The sequence below is a fragment of the Nannospalax galili genome, unplaced genomic scaffold, assembly GCF_000622305.1.
Source record: "Nannospalax galili isolate Female #2095 unplaced genomic scaffold, S.galili_v1.0 scaffold386, whole genome shotgun sequence".
NCBI lineage: Eukaryota > Metazoa > Chordata > Mammalia > Rodentia > Spalacidae > Nannospalax > Nannospalax galili.
This window is the reverse complement of record NW_008356676.1, coordinates 70,277-90,287: the sequence shown is the minus strand read 5'-3', so window position 1 is coordinate 90,287 and position 20,011 is coordinate 70,277. Positions and strand designations below refer to the sequence as shown.

General features: G+C 36.1%; 1 protein-coding gene across 3 annotated transcripts in view; it reads right to left on the bottom strand.

Moving 5' to 3' along the window:
- The window catches only part of Ccdc122 (coiled-coil domain containing 122), a 92,711-nt gene that overhangs the window by 56,485 nt on the left and 16,215 nt on the right, over window positions 1-20,011 (bottom strand). For 2 of the 3 annotated variants that reach the window (XM_029556976.1, XM_029556975.1), the window contains exons 4-5: window positions 13,703-14,101; window positions 12,921-13,037 (exon numbers count right to left, since the gene is read on the bottom strand). In XM_029556976.1, coding sequence (XP_029412836.1) covers window positions 12,921-13,037; window positions 13,703-14,101 — 516 coding nt within the window. Of the gene's footprint in view, window positions 1-6,811; window positions 6,843-12,920; window positions 13,038-13,702; window positions 14,102-20,011 lie in introns of those variants that run through there. The other variant, XM_029556977.1, reaches the window with a different exon arrangement.

Here is a 20,011-nt window from a genome sequence, read left to right as displayed (position 1 = left end):
GTACATTAAATGAAGGAACCAAGGAAGTGAAGAGAAAACCTGCAGAGTGGAAAAAAAATCTTCACCAGCAACATATCTGACAGAGGTTTAACATCCAGAATATATCATGAACTCAGAAAACAAAGAATCATGAAAGGAAGTAACCCAATTAAAAGATGGGATAAGGAGCTGAACAGAGAGTTCGCAAAAGAAGAAATAAAAGATGGCTAAGAAGCATCTTAAAAGGTGTTCAACATCATTAGTAATTATGGAAATGCAAATTAAAACCACTTTAAGATTTCATCTTACCCCAGTCAGACTGGCTAAAATCAAGAGAACAAATAATACCAAACATTAGAGAGGATGTGGGGAAAGGGGAACACTTATCCACTGCTGGTGGGACTGCAAACTTGTGCAACTACTATGGAAAGCAGTACTATGTGGCCCTCCACTGACAAGTGGATAATGAAAATGTGGTACATTCATACAATGGAGTTCTACTCAGTGGTAAAGAAACATGAAATCATGAAATTTGCAAGTAAATGAATGGAACTAGAAACTGTCATACTAAGTGAAGTAATACAGACTCAGAAAAACAAATGAAGTATGTTCTCATATGTGGATCATAGCATCAAATCTTTTTAAGTAAGTATGTATCCAGACATAACTATAGGAACCAGGATAATGAAAAGGAATCAGGGGGATAGAGAACCTGAGAGAGAAACAGTGAGAAACAGGTGTTACTAAGGGTGATATGGATAGAAACGGGGCTATTTTGGTGGTGGTGGGGGAATGGAGGGTTATACAAGGAACCCTGGGGATAAAGGGAAAGAAGGAGCTTAAGAGAGGTAGGATCACAGGTTATGGGTATTTTCAGAGAAGAAATAGGGAAGATGGGGGCACTTTAAGTGGGGAAACCATGGCGGAAGGGTTAGACAGTGAGAGAGAAGAGAGGAGAGATAAATAATGCTTAGCTAGTTTTAAAAAACCAGAGGGAACCATATTAGTCCAACAACCTACTGACAAATTATACATACATTATCTCTACATGAGTCCATGTGTATAGCTATAGTCTACATAACAAGAAACAGTGCCAGACAGGAGATACCTTCCTTTGAGCTGCTTGCTAGCGTGGTTCAAGAGACTCCCAAAATTGCTCAGGCTATTACCACAACCATTGATGGCCTCTAAGAACTTGAAGGTAAAACCCTACTACTGAAGACAGAACATACTTCAGACACAGGATTTGGAGCAATACAGCTGCAACTGACCTGAAACCACTTCTCCTGAAGGCGAGCTCTGATAGCATTGGAGAATACTATGAAGGTGCCAAGGGAAAACATCAATCAATGGTCCAACACCAGCTTCAAGACCAAATAACAACACCAATTAGCCAGCACAGCATAAGACATTAGTGCAGTAGTGGCACTTTTATCTTGGGAGCAATCAACAGCTACCTAATTGGACTAGAAGCCCACTCAATGGGAAGAAACTCAAGTGTGGTACTGTAAACATAACCAACTACACATGGCTGTAGTGGTCATAGATCTTAGAGAAAACCCCAAGACTGTCACATCCTAGACTAAAGTGATTTCTTACTATGTGCAAAATATGTATCCTTATATTTACAGACAAATATCCCAGTCACCATTTACCAAAAAAGCTCATTTTGCACCAGTTAGAGACTATTACCAAGTACCACAACTAGTCACACACATTGTCTATGAATTGTCCAGGACTAAGTGACACATCTACAATACAACCTCTACACCTAAGGCTCATAGAACATAGGCTAGAGGTAAAGAAGAAGACACCAGTGAATCTCTTAGTTATCATTTATGAAGCTCCCTCATGCAGTGGAGGGCCAGGGAACACAAAAGGTCACAAATGCCCAATGCATAGAGATCAAGAGTCTGCTGAATGCTGGTCCTTGGACAGGACTCCTTTATTAAACTTTACCCACCCAAGGTTCAGGGACCATCGCGGAAGAGGGGGTGGAAAGATTGTAAAAGCCAGGGAGGAAGTGTAGGACCATATGGAAAAAGAGTCCTACAAGCTCCTGGAACCTCCCTCATATGATTCTATGGCAATGGCATCAGCATACGCAAGTCTCATGCAAACTCAGGCAGACATAGAACTGGGAAAATGAACAGACCTCAATTTTATCTGAAGAAATATTGGCAACTGTTTGCTGCTAGGTGAAGAAAAGCTGATCTTCCTAAAACAAGAGACCCTAGATAGGCTGACTAGACCTCAGTGAATGGACTTGCACTGGGGAATATCTGTGGCCACTGACTTGAAACAGTGGGCCTTAAAAGGGATGACAGAATATATGGGCTTCAGTGGGGGTGGCTATGGGAAGGTGCTGATGGGGATTGGGGTATAAAGATCATTAAGATTGAATGAGATGTTCTGTATGGACTACACAAAATTTAATAAAAATAAATTTAAAAAAGAAGCAGCTAATCATAAGACTTAAACAAGAGGAAACACGGTTCAAATGATTGTTGACCTCTCATCAGAAACCTGGGAGCCAGAAAAATGTGGCATGTTTCCCCTGGTGGAAAGAACTGTCAACTAGAATTCTATATCCAGTAGACTCATTCTTCAGGAATGACAGAGATATTAGACACTCTGACAAAGGAAAGAAAAACAGTGTCATCAGCATATCTAACCTATGAGAATGAATTTAGACATTTTCTAAACATAGGGGCAATTATAAAAGAAAGAATCTTAGGTCTTTAGGAAAGAAGGAAGGATGTGGGAAAGCAAAATATGAGTAAGCAAAAAACAGTTGAAGAAGTCAGATAAAGGGTAGCAGATTTATAAAATCAACTTTGGTGATGATCACACCTAGAAGTGAATATATTAAAAGTCATTGGATTAAAGGCTTTATAATTGGTGAATTGTATGAGAGTTATTATAAAACCTTTTTAAAAATGCAATTGATGAAACTGCAATTGTTTGATGTAAGGGGTACAAGAGAGCTTTCTGAACATGGTGGGGAAGTTCTATATCTTGATCTTGGAATGGTAATATTAATGTATGTATGTACTAATCAAAATTAATTAAGCTGAATATTTAAAGTTTGTGTACTTACTCTTTGATAATGACATCTTGATAACATGTTAATATAAGAGAATTATTATGTAATCTTAAATTTAATATGAGAATTATTATGTAATCTTAAATTTATTTTCATTACTTTCAGCCAATTATAGTCATACAAATGCTGTACTAAAATTCAGGTGATTTTTTACCTTACCAATTGCAATATTGATAAGTTATGGGGCCTCATTATGGCTTTATCAATATTTTATTGTTAAACAATGCTTGTAAAACTGGATATTCACGTTCAGGAAAAATAAATTAGATTCATATCTCTAACTCTCTACAAAAATCAATTCAAACAGGACTAAAGGCCTTAATTTTAAAAACCAGAAATGCTGAAACTGCTAAAATATAGTGAATATATTTCAAGATGGAGAGTAGCTCAATGGAGTGACTCTTAGATAAGCTAACTAGATTCCGGTGGATGAACTTACACTGAGGGACACTTGGATAAAAATGCTTGATTAGATAGGACTTAATATATAATGACAGAATAAGAGAAATCTAATGGAGGAGTATGGGGGTAGGGAGGAGAGGAGGGAATCTAAATTTGATGAAGAGGTACTATAAGAAATGCACAAAACAATAAAAATATTAAAAATGAAAAAAGAATTGAAACATCTTCCAAAAGAAAACCCAAAAAAGATATACATACAGGCAAGAACTTTCTGAATAGGACTCCAAAAACACAGGAAATACCACCAAAAGATTAACAAATGGGAGTACATGAAACCAAAAAGCTTCTGCACAGCAAACTATCAGAAGACTGAACAGACAGCCTACAGAATGTAAAAAATCTTTGCCAGCTATACTTCAGACAGGAGATTAACATCTAAAATATATAAACAGTTGCAAAAGTTAAACATCAAAAACAACACCTGCCAATCAACATGTGGGTTAATAACAGCTTTCAAAAGAAAAAAAACCACAAATGGTCAATAAGTACTTTGAGAAGGGTTCAACATCTTTAGCCAACAGGGAAATGCAAATTAAAACTTCTTTGAGATTCCATCAAGCCCTAGTCAAAAGGTTATCATCAAGAAAAGAGGACAAACACTGGAGAGGATGTGAGGAACCTTTATTCACAGTTGGTAGTAGTGTAATATGTTTCCACAACCACTATGGAAACCAGTGTGAATACTTCTCTAAATACTAAAAACAGAACGTACATGACCCAGCTCTACCACTCTTGGGCATATACTGAAGGGCTCTTCAGCCTACCAGAGATTCTTGTGTATCCATGTTTATCATTACTCTTTTCACATGCAAAGAAATGGAACCAGCCCAGATGTCCAGCAACAGGTGAACAGGTGATGGAAATCTGGCACATATATACAAAGAGATTTTTATCCAGTCAAAAAGAAAAATGAAATTTTCAGAAAAACATATGGAACTAGAAAACATTATACTAAGCAAGGTAATAGAGGCTCAGAAAGACAAATACTACATGTTATCTTTCATATGCAGATCCCAGCCTCTGACTGCTAAATGTATATATCCAGGTGTATGGATAAAGTCCAAGAAACTAGAAAGGGGCCCCTGAGACAGGAAAACTAGGCTTTAAAGAAGAGAACAGGGAAGACAACAGAACAAAATGGAAGGGGAGATGATACTGGGGTGAAAAGGTATTGCAGGGAAATGGGGAGGTAGGGAGATGAGAAAAGAAGTTGGAAAGGATAATCAAACAAAATGAAATGTGTATAAAACTTTCATATGGAAACCTGCTACTTTACAAGATAATTTTAAAACCAAAATACTTTTTAAAAAGAAAATAAGGTAAGAGCTCCCAAATACGTTTGACATTTTTGGCATTTGGAAAAGAGTATGTTGTTAAGAGGCCCAAGGACATTTTAACTTTTAGCCAAAAAACTGGTTACTTTTCTTTGGGGTCTTTTTTATCCTAACTGCCTAAAATGTTTTAGGGTTACCTCTTCAGAGGGGGTAATATTAGAGTAGCAAAAAGCCCCATTAAGAAATAAAGTACATGGAAGTTGTCAGAAAAAAATCATGTGGAGATAGATGAGGTGTTGGGAGGGGAGGGAGTGGGTGTGGATTTGATCAAAACACTTTATATGCATGCATGAATTTCTCAAAGTTTTTTCTTAAAGTTTTTAAAAAGATCCAACACTACAGGACTTTAAGACACACACTAACCCCAACTCAGTAATAGTAGGGGACTTCAATACCCCATTGCCTCCATTAGACAGGTCAACTGGACAAAGAATAAACAGAGAGACATCTGAATTAAATGATACCATACATCAAATGGACCTAACAGACATCTTTCAATAATTCTACCTAAACACCAAAGAATACATGTTCTACTCAGCACCCCATGGAACTTTTTCAAAAACTGATCACATACTGGGCCACAAAACAAACCTCAATAAATACAAAAATATTGAAATAATTCCATGTATTCTATAGGACCAGAAAGCAATAAATCTCAAAATCAACACTGGATGAAGCCCTATTCACTACATGAACTCATGTCAATTGAACAACACACTCCTAAACAATGAGTGGGTCAAAGGAGAAATTAAGAAATAAAAGAATTCCTGGAACTCAACGAAAAGGACAATACAACACAACACAACCTCTGGGACACATTAAAAGCAGTCCGAAGAGGAAAGTTTATAGCTCTAAGTGCCTACATTAAAAAATTAGAAAGAGCCCAAATAAATGCCTAACACTACAACTCAAAGCACTGGAAAGGCAAAAACAAACAAATCCCAAACCCAGCAGACAAAAAGAAATAACAAAAATCAGAGCAGAAATTAATGAAATAGAAACAAAGAAAACAATACAAAGAATCAATGAATCTAAGAGCTGGTTCTTTGAAAAGCTAAACGAGATAGACAGATCCTTAGCCCAGTTAACCAAAAGAAAGAGCAAAACCAAATCAACAAAATCAGAGATGAAAGGGTAAACATCACAACACAAACCCAAAAGATCCAAACCATTATAAGGGAATATTTTAAAAACCTATGTGCTACTAAATCTGAAAGTCTAAAAGAAATGGATGAATATCTGAAATCATGGGAACCTCCAATGTTAAATCAAGAAGAGATCAACAGATTAAAGAGATCCATAACATATAAGGAAATTGAAACAGTAATACGAAGTCTCCCAACTGAAAAAAGACCAGGCCCGGGTGGATTTACAACAGAATTCTACCAGACATTTAAAGAAGACCTCCTACCAATACTACTTAAATTATTCAAAAAGATAGAAACAGAAGGGGAACTCCAAAATTCCTTCTATGAAGCCAGCATCACTCTAACACCCAAACTGGGTAAAGACAAACCAAAAAAGAAAACTATAGACCCATATCCTTAATGAACATAGATGCAAAAATTCTCAACAAGATACTTGCAAACCGCATACAGACACACATCAAAAAGATCATCCACCATGATCAAGTTGGCTTTATTCCAGAGATGCAGGGATGGTTCAATATACGTAAGTCAATAAACGTCATAAATCACATAAATGGGCTCAAAAGACAAAAACCACATTGTCATCTCAATAGATGCAGAAAAGTCTTTGACAAAATTCAGCATGCATTTATGCTCAAAGTCCTACTGGACTGGAGGGAACATACCTCAACATAATTAAAGCCATATACAACAAACCCACAGCCAACATCATTCTAACTGGAGAAAAACTGGAAGCATTCCCATTAAAATCAGGAACCAGACAAGGATGTCCACTATCTCCACTCCTTTTCAACATAGTGCTTGAAACTCTTCCTAGAGCAATAAGACAGGAGAAGGAAATTAAAATACTATCATTGGAAAAGAAGAGGTCAAACTATCACTTTTTGCAGATGATATGATACTATACCTAAGAGATCCCAAAAGTTCTACCATAAAACTCCTAGAACTGATCAACACTTTTAGTATAGTGACAGGTTATAAAATCAATCTACAAAAATCAGTAGCCTTTCTATATACCAATAACAAGCAATTGGAGAAAGACTATAGGGAAATGCTCCCATCACAATTGCTGCAAAAAAAAAAAAAAAATCTTGGAATAAATCTAACCAAAGACACCAAAGTTCTCGATAATGAAAATTTTAAATCATTAAAGAAAGGGATTGAGAAAGACACTAGGAGATGGAAGGACCTTCCATGTTCATGGATTGGAAGAATTAATATTGTGAAAATGACCATCCTACCAAAAGCAATATATAGATTCAATGCAATCCCAATTAAAACCCCATGACATACTTCACAGAATTAGAAAAATCCATCCTTAAATTCATATGGAGGAACAAAAGACCCTGGATAGCCAAAGTAACCTTGAGCACAAAGAGCAACACTTGGAGGATTACTATACCAGATCTCAAAGTATACTACAGAGCTTTAGTCATAAAAACAGCATGGTACTGGCACAAAAATAGACACATAGATAAATGGAACATCATTGAAGATCCAAACCTGAGTACATGCAATTTCAGCCACCTGATATTTGACCAAGGTGCAAAGAACACACAATGGAGGAAAGACAGCATCTTCAACACATGGTGCTGGCAAAACTGGATCTCCACCTTTAGAAGAATGAAACTAGATCCTTATCTATCACCTTGCACAAAAGTCAACTCCAAATGGATAAAAGACCTCAATGTGAAACTGGAAACCCTGAAACTATTAGAAGAAAATATTGGCAGTAACTTACAAGATATAGGCGTAGGAAAGGATTTTCTAAATCAGAAATTGTTCAGAAATTAAGGTCAGTAATCAATAAGTGAGACCTCAAACCAAAAAGCTTCTGTACAGCAAAAGAAACAATCAAAAAAGTGAAGAGAAAACCCACAGAATGGAAAAAAAATCTTCACCAGTGACACATCTGACAGAGATTTAACATCCAGAATATATAAAGAACTCAAAAAACAAAGATGTGAAAAACCAAATGACCCAATTAAAATATGGGCTAAAGATTTAAACAGAGAGTTCTCAAATGAAGAAATAAAGATGGCTAAGAAACATCTTTAAAAGTGTTCAACATGATTAATAATTAGGGAAATGCAAATTAAATCCATCCTAAGGTATCATCTTACTCCAATCAGACTGGCTAGGATCAGGAGAACAAATGATACCAAATGCTGGCAAGAATGTGGAGAAAGGGGAACGCCCATTCACTGCTGGTGGGATTGCAACTTCTATGGAACACAGTGTGGAGAACTCTTAAAAAACTAAAAATGAACCTACCATATGACCTGGTTATACCACTCCTTGGCATATACCCAAAGGACTCATCCTATTGTAGAGACACTTGTACAACCATGTTTGTTGCTGCTCTTTTCACAAAAGCTAAGAGACGGAAGCAACCTAAGTGCCCCTCAACTGATGAGTGGTTAACAAAAATGTGGTATATTTACACAATGGAGGTCTATTCAGTAGTAAAGAAAGGTGAAATAATGAAATTTGCAGGTAAATGGATGGATATAGAAACTGTTATACTAAATGAAGTAACACAGACTCAGAAAAACAAACGACATATATTCTCCTTTATATGTGAATCCTAGCACCAAATCCTTTTAAATTCCATGTCCTTTTAATAGCATGATGCTATACAGCAGTCTCTTCTGCATGAAATAACCATCATCATCATGACTTCAGCTGTGCCTGCTCGCTAAACATTGTCACAATTTGGCTTGTTGACAGTTGTGCTCATTCATTAAAGGAGGGCCACGGAGTGTCACTGGACCCTTACTGGCATATCCAGCCACTCTTCCCAGCCAACTGTATGTAGTTTGACCCTAATTGCACATGGATTTGGGGAGGGCTAAAGTATACAATCTGGGGAAGGCTAGGAAGAGAAGGCATGACCCATGCTGGGTAAAGCCTATCCAGTGTGCACATCCTCAGGTCATACATACATCTCAGCAACCACTCAGTTATCTCGGTAAGTAAGCTCAGTAAATTCATTGGTTCCCCAGTAAAACTTTAATCAAACATTGGCTTGACACTAGAACCTTAAAAGGGAATAAGCATTGCTTAGCATCCCCAGGAAAAGAAGTTTCACAACCAAAGGAAAATTTATTTGTTAATGCTATTATGTCTCATAATTATTAAAAAAAGAAAGAAAGAAAGAAAGAAAGAAAAAGAGAATGTAAAAGATGTTAAAAGGATATGGGAATGGAGATATTTTCCAAAATAGACAGGAAAAATGACAAAGCCTAAGCAAGTGATGAAAGTCTATTTAGGTTTGTTATACATAAAGGATGAGACAAAAATAACATACACATAATCTTAAAATTTCAATGGTCATATTTTAGTCAACTAGTTTAAGGAACAAAATATAAATCTAGTCAGTGTTTATCTGAGAATATTTGGTTCTTTACCCAAGCCTTATCTACATAGCACATGATAATTAAAAGTTTCAGACTGGTAGAACTAACCTTATTAGATGTTTAACAACCATGCTTTAAGGCCTATACTAATGTGGTCAGAGGGACTTAAAGGACAGTTTTTGCCCCTCACCCTCCAAGGTCAACCAAGTTTCAGGGGTCATAGGTGACTATGGAACATCTCTCAAAATGTCCTGTAAATGTGGTAAATCACCTGTCCTCTTGTTCAGAGAAGGCATGGAGACCCCACCAGATGGACTTGAACCATTTTCCAGTCTACAGAGAGGAGAGTCAACTTAGAGGATACATCTCATTCATGCTCCCAAATGAAGCCAGATGTGGTTGAACAGGACCTTTGACTTATCTTCACATAGATGGAACTGGTAAAAGAAAGGAGCCAGGGCACCTCCCAAGCCCATGTGACCCATGAAGAACAGATCCTCAAATGACCTTAAGAGTGAAAATAAATTGGTTTATCTGGGTCAACTCTATGGTCTTAAACACCCAAAAGAAAAGTATAACCAAAGATAAATGGGGCCAATATAAATTTTAATATATATAACATATATTTAGTTATAGCTAAAGGCTACATAACAAGAAGGAGATACCTTCCTTTGAATTGTTTGCCAGGGTGGGCCAAGAGACTCCCAGACAGTAACCCAGCATAGAACTGGTAGAATGAACAGCAGACCCCAGTCTTATTTAAAGGAATACAACCAGCTATTGTTCTAAAATGATGGATAAATTTTTTTTCTCCCCCTATCTAGAAGCCTTGGAGAGAGAACTGACACTGATTCTAACCACTCCAACAGCTATCAAAATACCTGAAAGCAAATTCTGAATCCATTACTCTAGAGTCCAGCCTTGGAAGACAAATGAAAAATGAGGAAGAACCCAATAGGGATGCTTTTGGAAGCCTTGTCAAGACATTCCAATGGACTCTCATATGAACATTTGAAAATTGCCCTGTTCTGACTTTTCTCTAGTTCCCTGTTTAGAACTTGTAATGCTAATTGCTCTTGCCTTTACTTCTCCTTTACATCTCCTATTCACAATTCAAAGGCTTTCTTTTCCCCTTAGAGGTAAGAGTTATAAAATTTGGGAGTCTTTTTAGATAGACCCATTGAATGGGTACTCCAATTGCCTCACCTTCTGTCCAAACAGCACAGAAGAAGCCAGAGCGGTCTGCATTCCTATTCCTTTTTGGCAATTTGGGTAACCCCTTCAGAGTATGGTGTAATAAAAATAGAAGGTAGGAATTGGCTAGTCAGTTAGGGTAAAAAGACCCCAAAGAAAAGTAGCCATTTCTTGACTAATAGTCAAAACGTCCTTGGGACTGTTAGCAACAAACTCTGTTCCAAAGGCCAAAAGAGCCAAAAGTATTTGGGAGCTTGTATCTAATCCTTAAAAGATTTTAGAGTTACCTCTTCAGAGGGGGGAATGTTAGAGTATCCAAAAGCCCCATAAAAATAAATAAATGAAAGAAAAAGAAAAAAACACAAGATATTTTCACCTTAAATGATGTTAGTTTTCAATAAAGAATAATGAGATTGATTTTAACCTAAAAAAAAAAAAGATCCAACACTAAAAAAAAAGAAAAGAAGGTACATAAAACTTTTGTTAAAGGGGTTACTCATATTTCCATTGATTTTCGGATACATATGTTTAAAAATTCAAGTCTTTCCATGTCACAAATTCATTGGTTTTCTGGTTTGTTCGATATGTCCTTACTTTTTCTCATCATTTGTATGTATTGAAAATAGCTCTTAAGAGTCTTCTTCTGTCTATTGTTATGAAGGGAAAAATACTTAACCATAGACTTTGTATAGGTATTTTTGTCTTTTAAAAATGCTTCTATGACATAGTTGTTTTTCTCCCATATTTCATAAATTCTTAGAATGTATATGTATATATGAGTATGAGACAGAAATTCGATTTCACATTTTCTATATTTTTGATCTGTTTTGTTACATTTATTTATTTTGTGTGTGGGCATGTGTATGCCACAGTACATGTGTGGAAGTCGGAGAACAACCTGTGCTGGTGGGTTCTCTCTTCCATCATATGGGTTTCATCAGGTTCTGTGAGCCTCCCCTGCCATTACCTGCTGAGCCTAGACATAGTCTGTTTATGCCATTTGTACATAAGATTACTTATAAATCTTTTCTCTGTTTAGTTAGTCATTTTTTATTTTCATATCACATAAATACTACCTTACTACTTAAAGCATCTTAACTGATGCTCTTATTTAAAAGATATTGATATTCTTATTTAAAAGAATAAAACAAAGTACAAACACAAAGCTTAATCAAGGTGAATTTCTTAATAAACTAATATAAAATCATAGTGTTTCTTACTGAAAATATGTAAAGCTTTTTCTCTTTAACTCTGTTGACACAAATTAGTCACAAGCGAGTTAAAATAGATACGTTCCAATTTGTTGTTTCAAAGGTGAAAGTTATTTTTATTTTCCATCAACAGCACATTCTTTTCCATATCTACTCTCCATTCATATTAACAATAATGACAAAAAGTCTAGGTTGGTAACCCAATACTTTAAAAGATTCATTTCAGTCTCCTTTTCCTTGCCTATTGGTTTTGGTTTTGAGACAGGGTCTCATTTTCATAGCCCAGGCTGGCCTCCACCTTGTGGCAATCCGTGTCAGCATCACAAATGTGGGATCACTGGCAGCGAGCCACAACACCTGCCTCACTGTTTGTATTGTATGTATTTGTTTCTTAACTTTACTCTTGAGATTTGTAAATATGAAACCAAGAAGTTTAGAATAGCAATGCTTCTCACTGTCTTTTGGTCTATATTGAGGACTCTGATGTTTAGAATGGGCCTCCTTTTGTCTAGCCAGGCCTCTAGATTTCTAGCCATTAATTATGTTCCAAGTGACTGGAAGAATGAGACCTGGAAAATACCAGAAAATTCTAAGCCAGATTTTTTTTTTTGACAGGGTATTGCTATTGTAGCCCAGGCTGACTTCAAACACTCATTCCTGTCTCTGCCTCTGGAGACTCAGAGTGCTAGGATCACAAATGTGTGTCATACCTGGCATAAACCAGATTTAAATGGGAATACTTGCTTTGTTTGAAAGCTTTCACATATTTAAATGAATATCTATCTATCTATCTATCTATCTATCTATCTATCTATCTATCTATCATCTATCTATCTATCTATCTATCTATCTATCATTTGTATTTAATCAAGTCCTTTCTTATACCGTAGCTGTTTTAAAAATCAACAATGGGGGGCTGGAGAGAATTTCAGCACCCTCTTCTGACCTCCATAGGCATTACATGAGATGGGTGCACTTATATCCATACAGGCAATATAACACTCATACACATAAAATAAAAATAATAAATAAAATATTTAAAAAATCAACAATGTATTACAGAAATATGACTATAGCATAAGCTTAAGAAATACTCATAAAACATTTAAATATAGATAAAGACTCACCTCTATTCCTTTTCTTAATTTTTCATGTGTCTTTTTCTCTTCTTCAAGAAAATAAGTTTTCTCAACGATAGATTCTTTTGCTGTTATAATTTTATTCTTTAGCTTTGAAATGTCTTCCTGGATGTTTATAAAATTTAAAATATACAAGTCAAAAAAATAGTCAACATAAAATCCAAGACTTTCAATGCTTCCATAATTTATGAAAACTAGTCAAATCAAAATTTAAATTTGAGAAACAGGATTAAAATATTATTTCCATGGGCATGGAAAACATGGGAAAAATAGCAGTTACGGTGGTGATTACTTAACAATAGCACAAAGGACACTTAAAGTCTCTAATAAGAAATGATAGGTATTTTAAGTCTGCATCTTCTATGGTCTTCGAAGAACAGTAAAGGAAATACAAAGATGCTTAAAGTGCAAGTATTAATTCAGATTGATTGCACAGCAGCATTAAGCATACTAAATTGATTTGATCTGGATTTAGTAGAAGCTAGTGCCTCAACAATTTTTATGAATTATACTTTCTGCAACAAATGGATTGTTTCCTGTAATTTTTTTGACCACATAGTTTTATAAATCCACAGAGTATCTCCTTTAAGCATCTGCACATTTGGGAAATTGTTATATAACTCATGTTCCTAAATTTTTAAAAAATTGGGAAAATAGTTTCTGAATGTAGAGCAGCTATGAGTATTTTATAACATAATTTTTAATTTATTATTTACTAGATATATTTGCAGAAAAACAATAGAAAAGTTTTGATAGGTAATATTTCAAACCTGTATTCGTGTTGTTTGATCCTCTTGTGGATTTTGGAGATCTTGTTTAAATTTCTCTTTCATTGTCTTTAGTTGTTTTATGAGATCTCGTTTTTCATAGAGTTCAGTCATTAATGAACATTTGCTTTCTATCTCCTCTAAACTATCTTTATATGCTTTTATTTTTGCATAATATGCATTATATTTCATCATTTGTTCCTCAAATTCTTCTTGGGCTACTTCTGTGTCATATTTAAGCTTTATACTTTCTGAATATAAGGACTTAATTTGAGCTTCCAGGAGTCCACACTGATGTCTGGAATTCTCCATGTCAGCATCTTGCTGATAAATTTGCTTCTCTGTTTCTTTAGCTTCTGTAGCAACAGCTGCTCTTTGTTTTTCAAGTTCATGAAGTTCAATCTATAATATACGTGACCATTATCATTATTAATGCATGGTATTCAGTATGAGAGGAAAGTCATTATTTTGACCCATAATGCATATAAGAAAATCAACATAAAAATAAAGTTATAAGCTATGGCAAAAAGTTGATCCAAAATAGAAGGAATATGCAATACTGATAACATTTAATTATTTTACAACCCCAGAAAGGTCCCAAAATTATATATTTCTTGCTTGTTTATCTAAGTTATAAAATGACCGCATTTTAACATATTATATGTAAAGGAGATGCTTGATCATTTTAATAATGCATTTATGGGTACCAGAGTATACATTCAGGAAAGACAGTATAAAAATGATGAAGCCCAGAGTTAAACACTGAAAGAGTAGGTTCCAGCACCTTACTGCTGTTTGCTAGTTTGAATGATCAACAAGCTTAATTTCATATTTAAATTTCACTTTCTTCATTGGCAAAATGAGTACAATGGTGTCTACTTTTCCTTCTTAGAGCATCAGGCAATGCCAACTTGTGCCTCCTTGTGAAAACCTGGTTTCACACCGCCACTCTTCTTCTCTGGCTTTCCTTAGCTAACTCTTACTATTTCTTCTCAATCTCAATGACTCCTTCAAATAGAGGGCTCCCTCAGTGTTTAGTCACCATCTTCCTCTTCTCATTCTACATATTCTTTGTATAATTGCATTGATAGTCACTTCCTGATTTATTATCTGCTGATGGTTCACAGAATATAAGTGGCTACTGAGTTCTATACTCAGCTTACATGGGTCATTGCAAATTCATCATGTTCCCAAATCAGATTTCCTTCCCCTTTTATCAGTAATCTATTGCCACAACCACAAAGCCTCAGTGGCATAAAATACAGTGACATTTATTATGGGTATGCCTGGGAAAATTTGCTCTTGCCTAGGTGATCCATATGGTTAAGAGTGATAGAGATTTACTAGATGGTTCTGCTGATTTTGGTTGGGTTGTTTCCAATGTATAGGGGTTGTTATGCTTGATTTTAAAATGGCTTTTAGAGCCATGTGTGGTGGCGCATGCCTTTAATCCCAACACTCGGGAGACAGAGGCAGGCGGATCTCTGTGAGTTCCAGGCCAACCTGGTCTACATAGTAACTTCCAGGACAGCTGGGGCTACAGGGAGACCCTGTCTCAAAAAGACCAAAAAAAAAAAAAAAAAGAAAAAGAAAAAATTGGCTGTTAGAGGAAAATATTTAAGTCCTTTTAAATAGGGCCAATATATTCACTCCATTCCTTGTGTTGGTATTTTTGAAAAAGGAAGGGACCAAATTGTAACATGTGAAACTATGTACACTTTTTGATCCAGTTTACCCATGTAAAAGGGTTGAGAGGATATGAGAAAAGAGGAACCATTATTCACTACTGGTGGGAGTGCATATCAATACAGCCATTATGAAATTCAGTTTGGAGAGTCCTCAAAAACTTAAAAATAGAGGGGCTAGAGAAATGGCTCAGTGGTTAAGAGCTTTGACTGTTTTGCAGAAGACCTGGGTTTAAGTCTCAGCACCTACAGAGAGGCTAATAATTGTCCATAACTCCAGTTCCAGGGGATCCAACATCCTCTTCTGTTCTCTGTGGGCACTATACAACATGGGTGCACTTATATACATGCAGGCATAACACATAATACATCAATACATAAATGGATGATGAAAATCTAGTACACATATAAAAGGGAGTTTTATTCAGCTCTAAAGAAAAATGAAATCACAAAATTTGCAGGAAAATGAATAAACTTGGAATGTATATTATTAAGCGAGGTCATCCAATCTCAGAAAGGAAAAAACAAAAATAAAGACATGGTCTCCCTCATTTGTGGATCCTAGATTATAATGTATGCATATACATATATAAACAAATATATAACATTTAGAAACAACAAGAGAATAAAATGCATACTAATGAATGCATCTATATAGTATACTTACTTCATTTAAGTTGTTGGGATACTCTTTCAAAATATAACACATTTTCAATGCAAAATAATTCCTTAAATGGGTCCACACTTAATTCTAAGAGGAGCTATTGTGGTGCTGGAAAATTAGAATTTTAAATTATGGTTTTCAATGTATGAAAATATATCTACACTGTACTTTCTTTGTAAGTACTAATCAACTTAGTGCATTTAATTTAATTTAATTTAATTTAATTTAATTTAATTTAATTTTTTTTTTGAGACGGGCCACCCTATAGCCGCAACTGACGTGGAACTTGCCATGTAGACACAGAGATCTGCCTGCTTCTGCCTCCCCAGTGCTGGGATCATAGGTATGTGTCACCACACCCAGCTGCATTGTATTCTTTTTAAAAACTTCAAAAAAAGGAACAGATAGCAAAAAATAATAAAGATCATGACACAAATTAATTAAATGGCGTCTAAAAAGAAAAATACAGAGATCTTATTAAAGAGTTTGTTCTTAAAAAATAAATAAGATTGGGGCTGGAAAGATGGCTCAGGGGTTAAGAGCACTGACTGCTCTTGCAGAAGACCCGGGTTCAATTCCCAGCACCCACATGGTGGCTACGAACCATCCTTAACTTAAGGTCCAGGGGAATCAGAAGCCCTCTTCTGACCTCCGTGTCATTGCACGCCATGGTGTACTTACATACATGCAGGCAATATACTCATACACATAAAATAAAAATAAAAAATAAAATATTAAAATAAATAAATAAAGAAGATTGACAAATCCGAATCAAAAGAAAATGAGATAAGCCAGCACAATGGTTTAGCACTTGCCTCCAAATCCGACATCTTGCGGCTGATCCCCAGAAAACAAATTGTGAAAGGAGAGAATGAGCACCCATAAGCCGTCCCTCTGACCTCCAGGCTAATGTAGCATGTGCATGCCCACAAACACTCACATACACTTAAAAATAAGAATGAAAATGAGGAAAGAGCCAAATTAATAAAATTAGAAATGAAAATGGAGAAACTACTACAGATTACAATGAAATATGGGTAATAATTAGGGAGTACTTTGAAGTTATATTCCAATAAACTAGAAAAATCTAGAAGAAAAATGATGAATTCTTAAATACACATGTCTTAATAAAATTAAATAAAGAAGAAATACATGGCTTAGATCAGTAACCATCAATGAGACCAAAGCAGTAATAAAAAGCCTTCTATAAATATGAAGTTCAAGTCCAAATGGATTCACTGCCAAATCCTACCACAACTTTAAATAATTACCTAATGCCAACAACAGATGAGGACACAAAAAAGAAAATAAAAACAAAAACAAAACAAAACTGTAGACCAAGTCCCCTGATTAACACGGGGGCAAAAAAATCTCAATAAAATTCTTGCAAATTGAATTCAAGAACACATGAGATCATACATAATGACCAAATTAGCTTCATTGCAGGGATTCAAGATCGGTTCAATTTATGCAAATTTATACTAGGCACAACTCAACACATAAGTAAACTTAAGGAAAGAAATCACATGATCATCTTAGTCTATGTAGAAAAGGCATTTGGCAAAGTTCAACATCCCTTCATACAAAGAAGCCTGAAGAAACTAGGAACAGATGGGACCTATATCAACATAATATATGTGACAAACTCAAAGCTAATGTTATACTAAGAGAGGAGGTTCTGAGGGCATTTATTCTAAAATATAGAACAAGAGAAGTGTACCTACTCTTTCCACTCTTGTTCAATATAGCACTCAAAGTTGTAGCTAGAACAGTAAAACAAGAGAAAGAAAGAAAGAAAGAAAGAAAGAAAGAAGAAAGAAAGAAAGAAAGAAAGAAAGAAAGAAAGAAAGAAAGAAAGAAAGGGGAGATCAATAGGAAAGGAGGAAGTCAGATTATCCTACTTGTAAATTATATGATTTGATATATCTGAAAGACCCTAAAGATTCCACCAGAAAACTCTTAGACCTGACAAACACTTTCAGAAAAAGTAGCAGGATTTGAAAAAAAAAAAAATTAACGTAGAAATATCAACAGCTTTTCTCTATACCAATAACAAATGCAACAAGAAATTAAAAATCCTCGCTCTCAATAGCTTTTTTTTAAAAAAAGTACCTGGGAATAAGCTAAGGCAGCAAAGAGAAAGACTCTACAATGAAATGTCAAGACAGTGAAAAGAGTAGATAATAGGTGATGGAAAGACTTTCCACACCCCTGGATTGGCAGAATTAATACCATGAATACAGCTATATCACTGAAAGCAATCTACTGATTTAGTGCAGTCCCCACAAAAATCCCAATGACATTCTTCACAAAATTAGGGGAAAATCCTAAAATTCCTAGGGAAGCACAAAATGCCCCCATACAGCTACTGCAGTCCTTAGCAGAATGAGCAGCGCTGGACGGATCACAACACTGATCTCAAACTATGAAAGCAGCACGGTGCTGGAACAAAAATAGGTATGCAGGCCAAAAGAGGAGAGCAGGGGACACAGAAGCAAGCCCACAGAGCTGCAGTCACCCAATTTTTGTCAAAGATGTAAAAAACCACACATTGCAGAAAACCCAGCCTTTTTGACATACGGTGCTGTGGAACTTCAACTTCCACATGTAGTAGAATGAAATTAGATACATCTCTCTCACCTTGCTCCAAAACCAATTCAAAGTAGACCAAAGACCTTAAGGTAAGCCCTGAGACTCTTAAACTTGTAGACAAAAGCAGGCATAAGAAGGCTGGAGAGACGGCTCAGTCAGTGTTTGCTGTCAAGTGTGGGGGCCTGAGTTCAGATCCCTAGCACCTGCACAAAAGTTTGAGCATCACAGCATGCACTTGTAACCTCAGACGTGTATGGGGGGGAGGGCGACAGGTGGATCCTTGGAGCTGGCTGGCTCTAGGAAGAGGGACCCTCAATTGGGAAATTTCCTCTATCAGATTGGCCTGTAGGCATGTCTGTGAGGCATTTTCTTGATTGTTGAGTGATGTGAGAGGGCACAGTTCACAGTGTGTGGTGCCTCTCCTGAATAGGTGGTCCTGGATTGTACCAGGCAGAAGACTGAGCACAGGTCTAGCAGCAAGCCAACAAACAGCACTCCTCCATGGTCCATGCTTCACTTTCTGCCTCCAGGTTTATGCCCTGAGTTCCTGCCCTGGCTTTCCTCAGTAAGGAATTGTGATTGGGACACATAAAGCAAATGAGACTTTTCCTCCCCACGTTTGCTTTGGTCAGAGTGTTTCATCCCAGCAATAGAAAGCAAAGTAGCTAATTTGGTGACACCATCCTAGCCAAGTTGGTGAGCTCCAGGTTTTGTGGGAGACCCTGTCTCAAAAATTAAGATGGAAACTTACTGAGGAACACATACATGAATATATACATATACATACATATACATATACATACACTCTCCCCCATCCCCACACAAAGATGTAGTCAAGGGTGATATAATAACACAGGAAATAATTCCAAGAACTGACACATGAGATGACTTGGAAGCAAGAAGTTTCTGTACAACAAAGGAAACACTCATCAAAATGGTTAAGACAGCAAACAAAATGGGAAAAAATATTTGCCAATTCACAATTGGACAGCAGATTAATATCTAGGATATATAAAGAACAGGAAAAAATTACATACCCAAAGAACAAATCAGTAAGTGGGCCAATGAACTGAATATATCACTTAAAAAAAAGAAATACAAATGGCTAAGAAATACTTGAAAAAGTGTTCAACAGCCACAGTCATTAGCGGGCTGCAATTTAAAATTGCTTTGAGAGTCTATCTTATCTCACCCCAGTCAGAATGGTGATCACGAATAAAACAAACAACAAATGCCAGGGAGAATGTAGAGAAAGAGGAACCCTCATATACTGCCAATGATCAAGATGGAGGTTCCTCAGAAAACTGAAAATAGAATTAGCACATGACCAAGCTACACCCATGCTCGGATGGACACCCATCCACCCCCCCA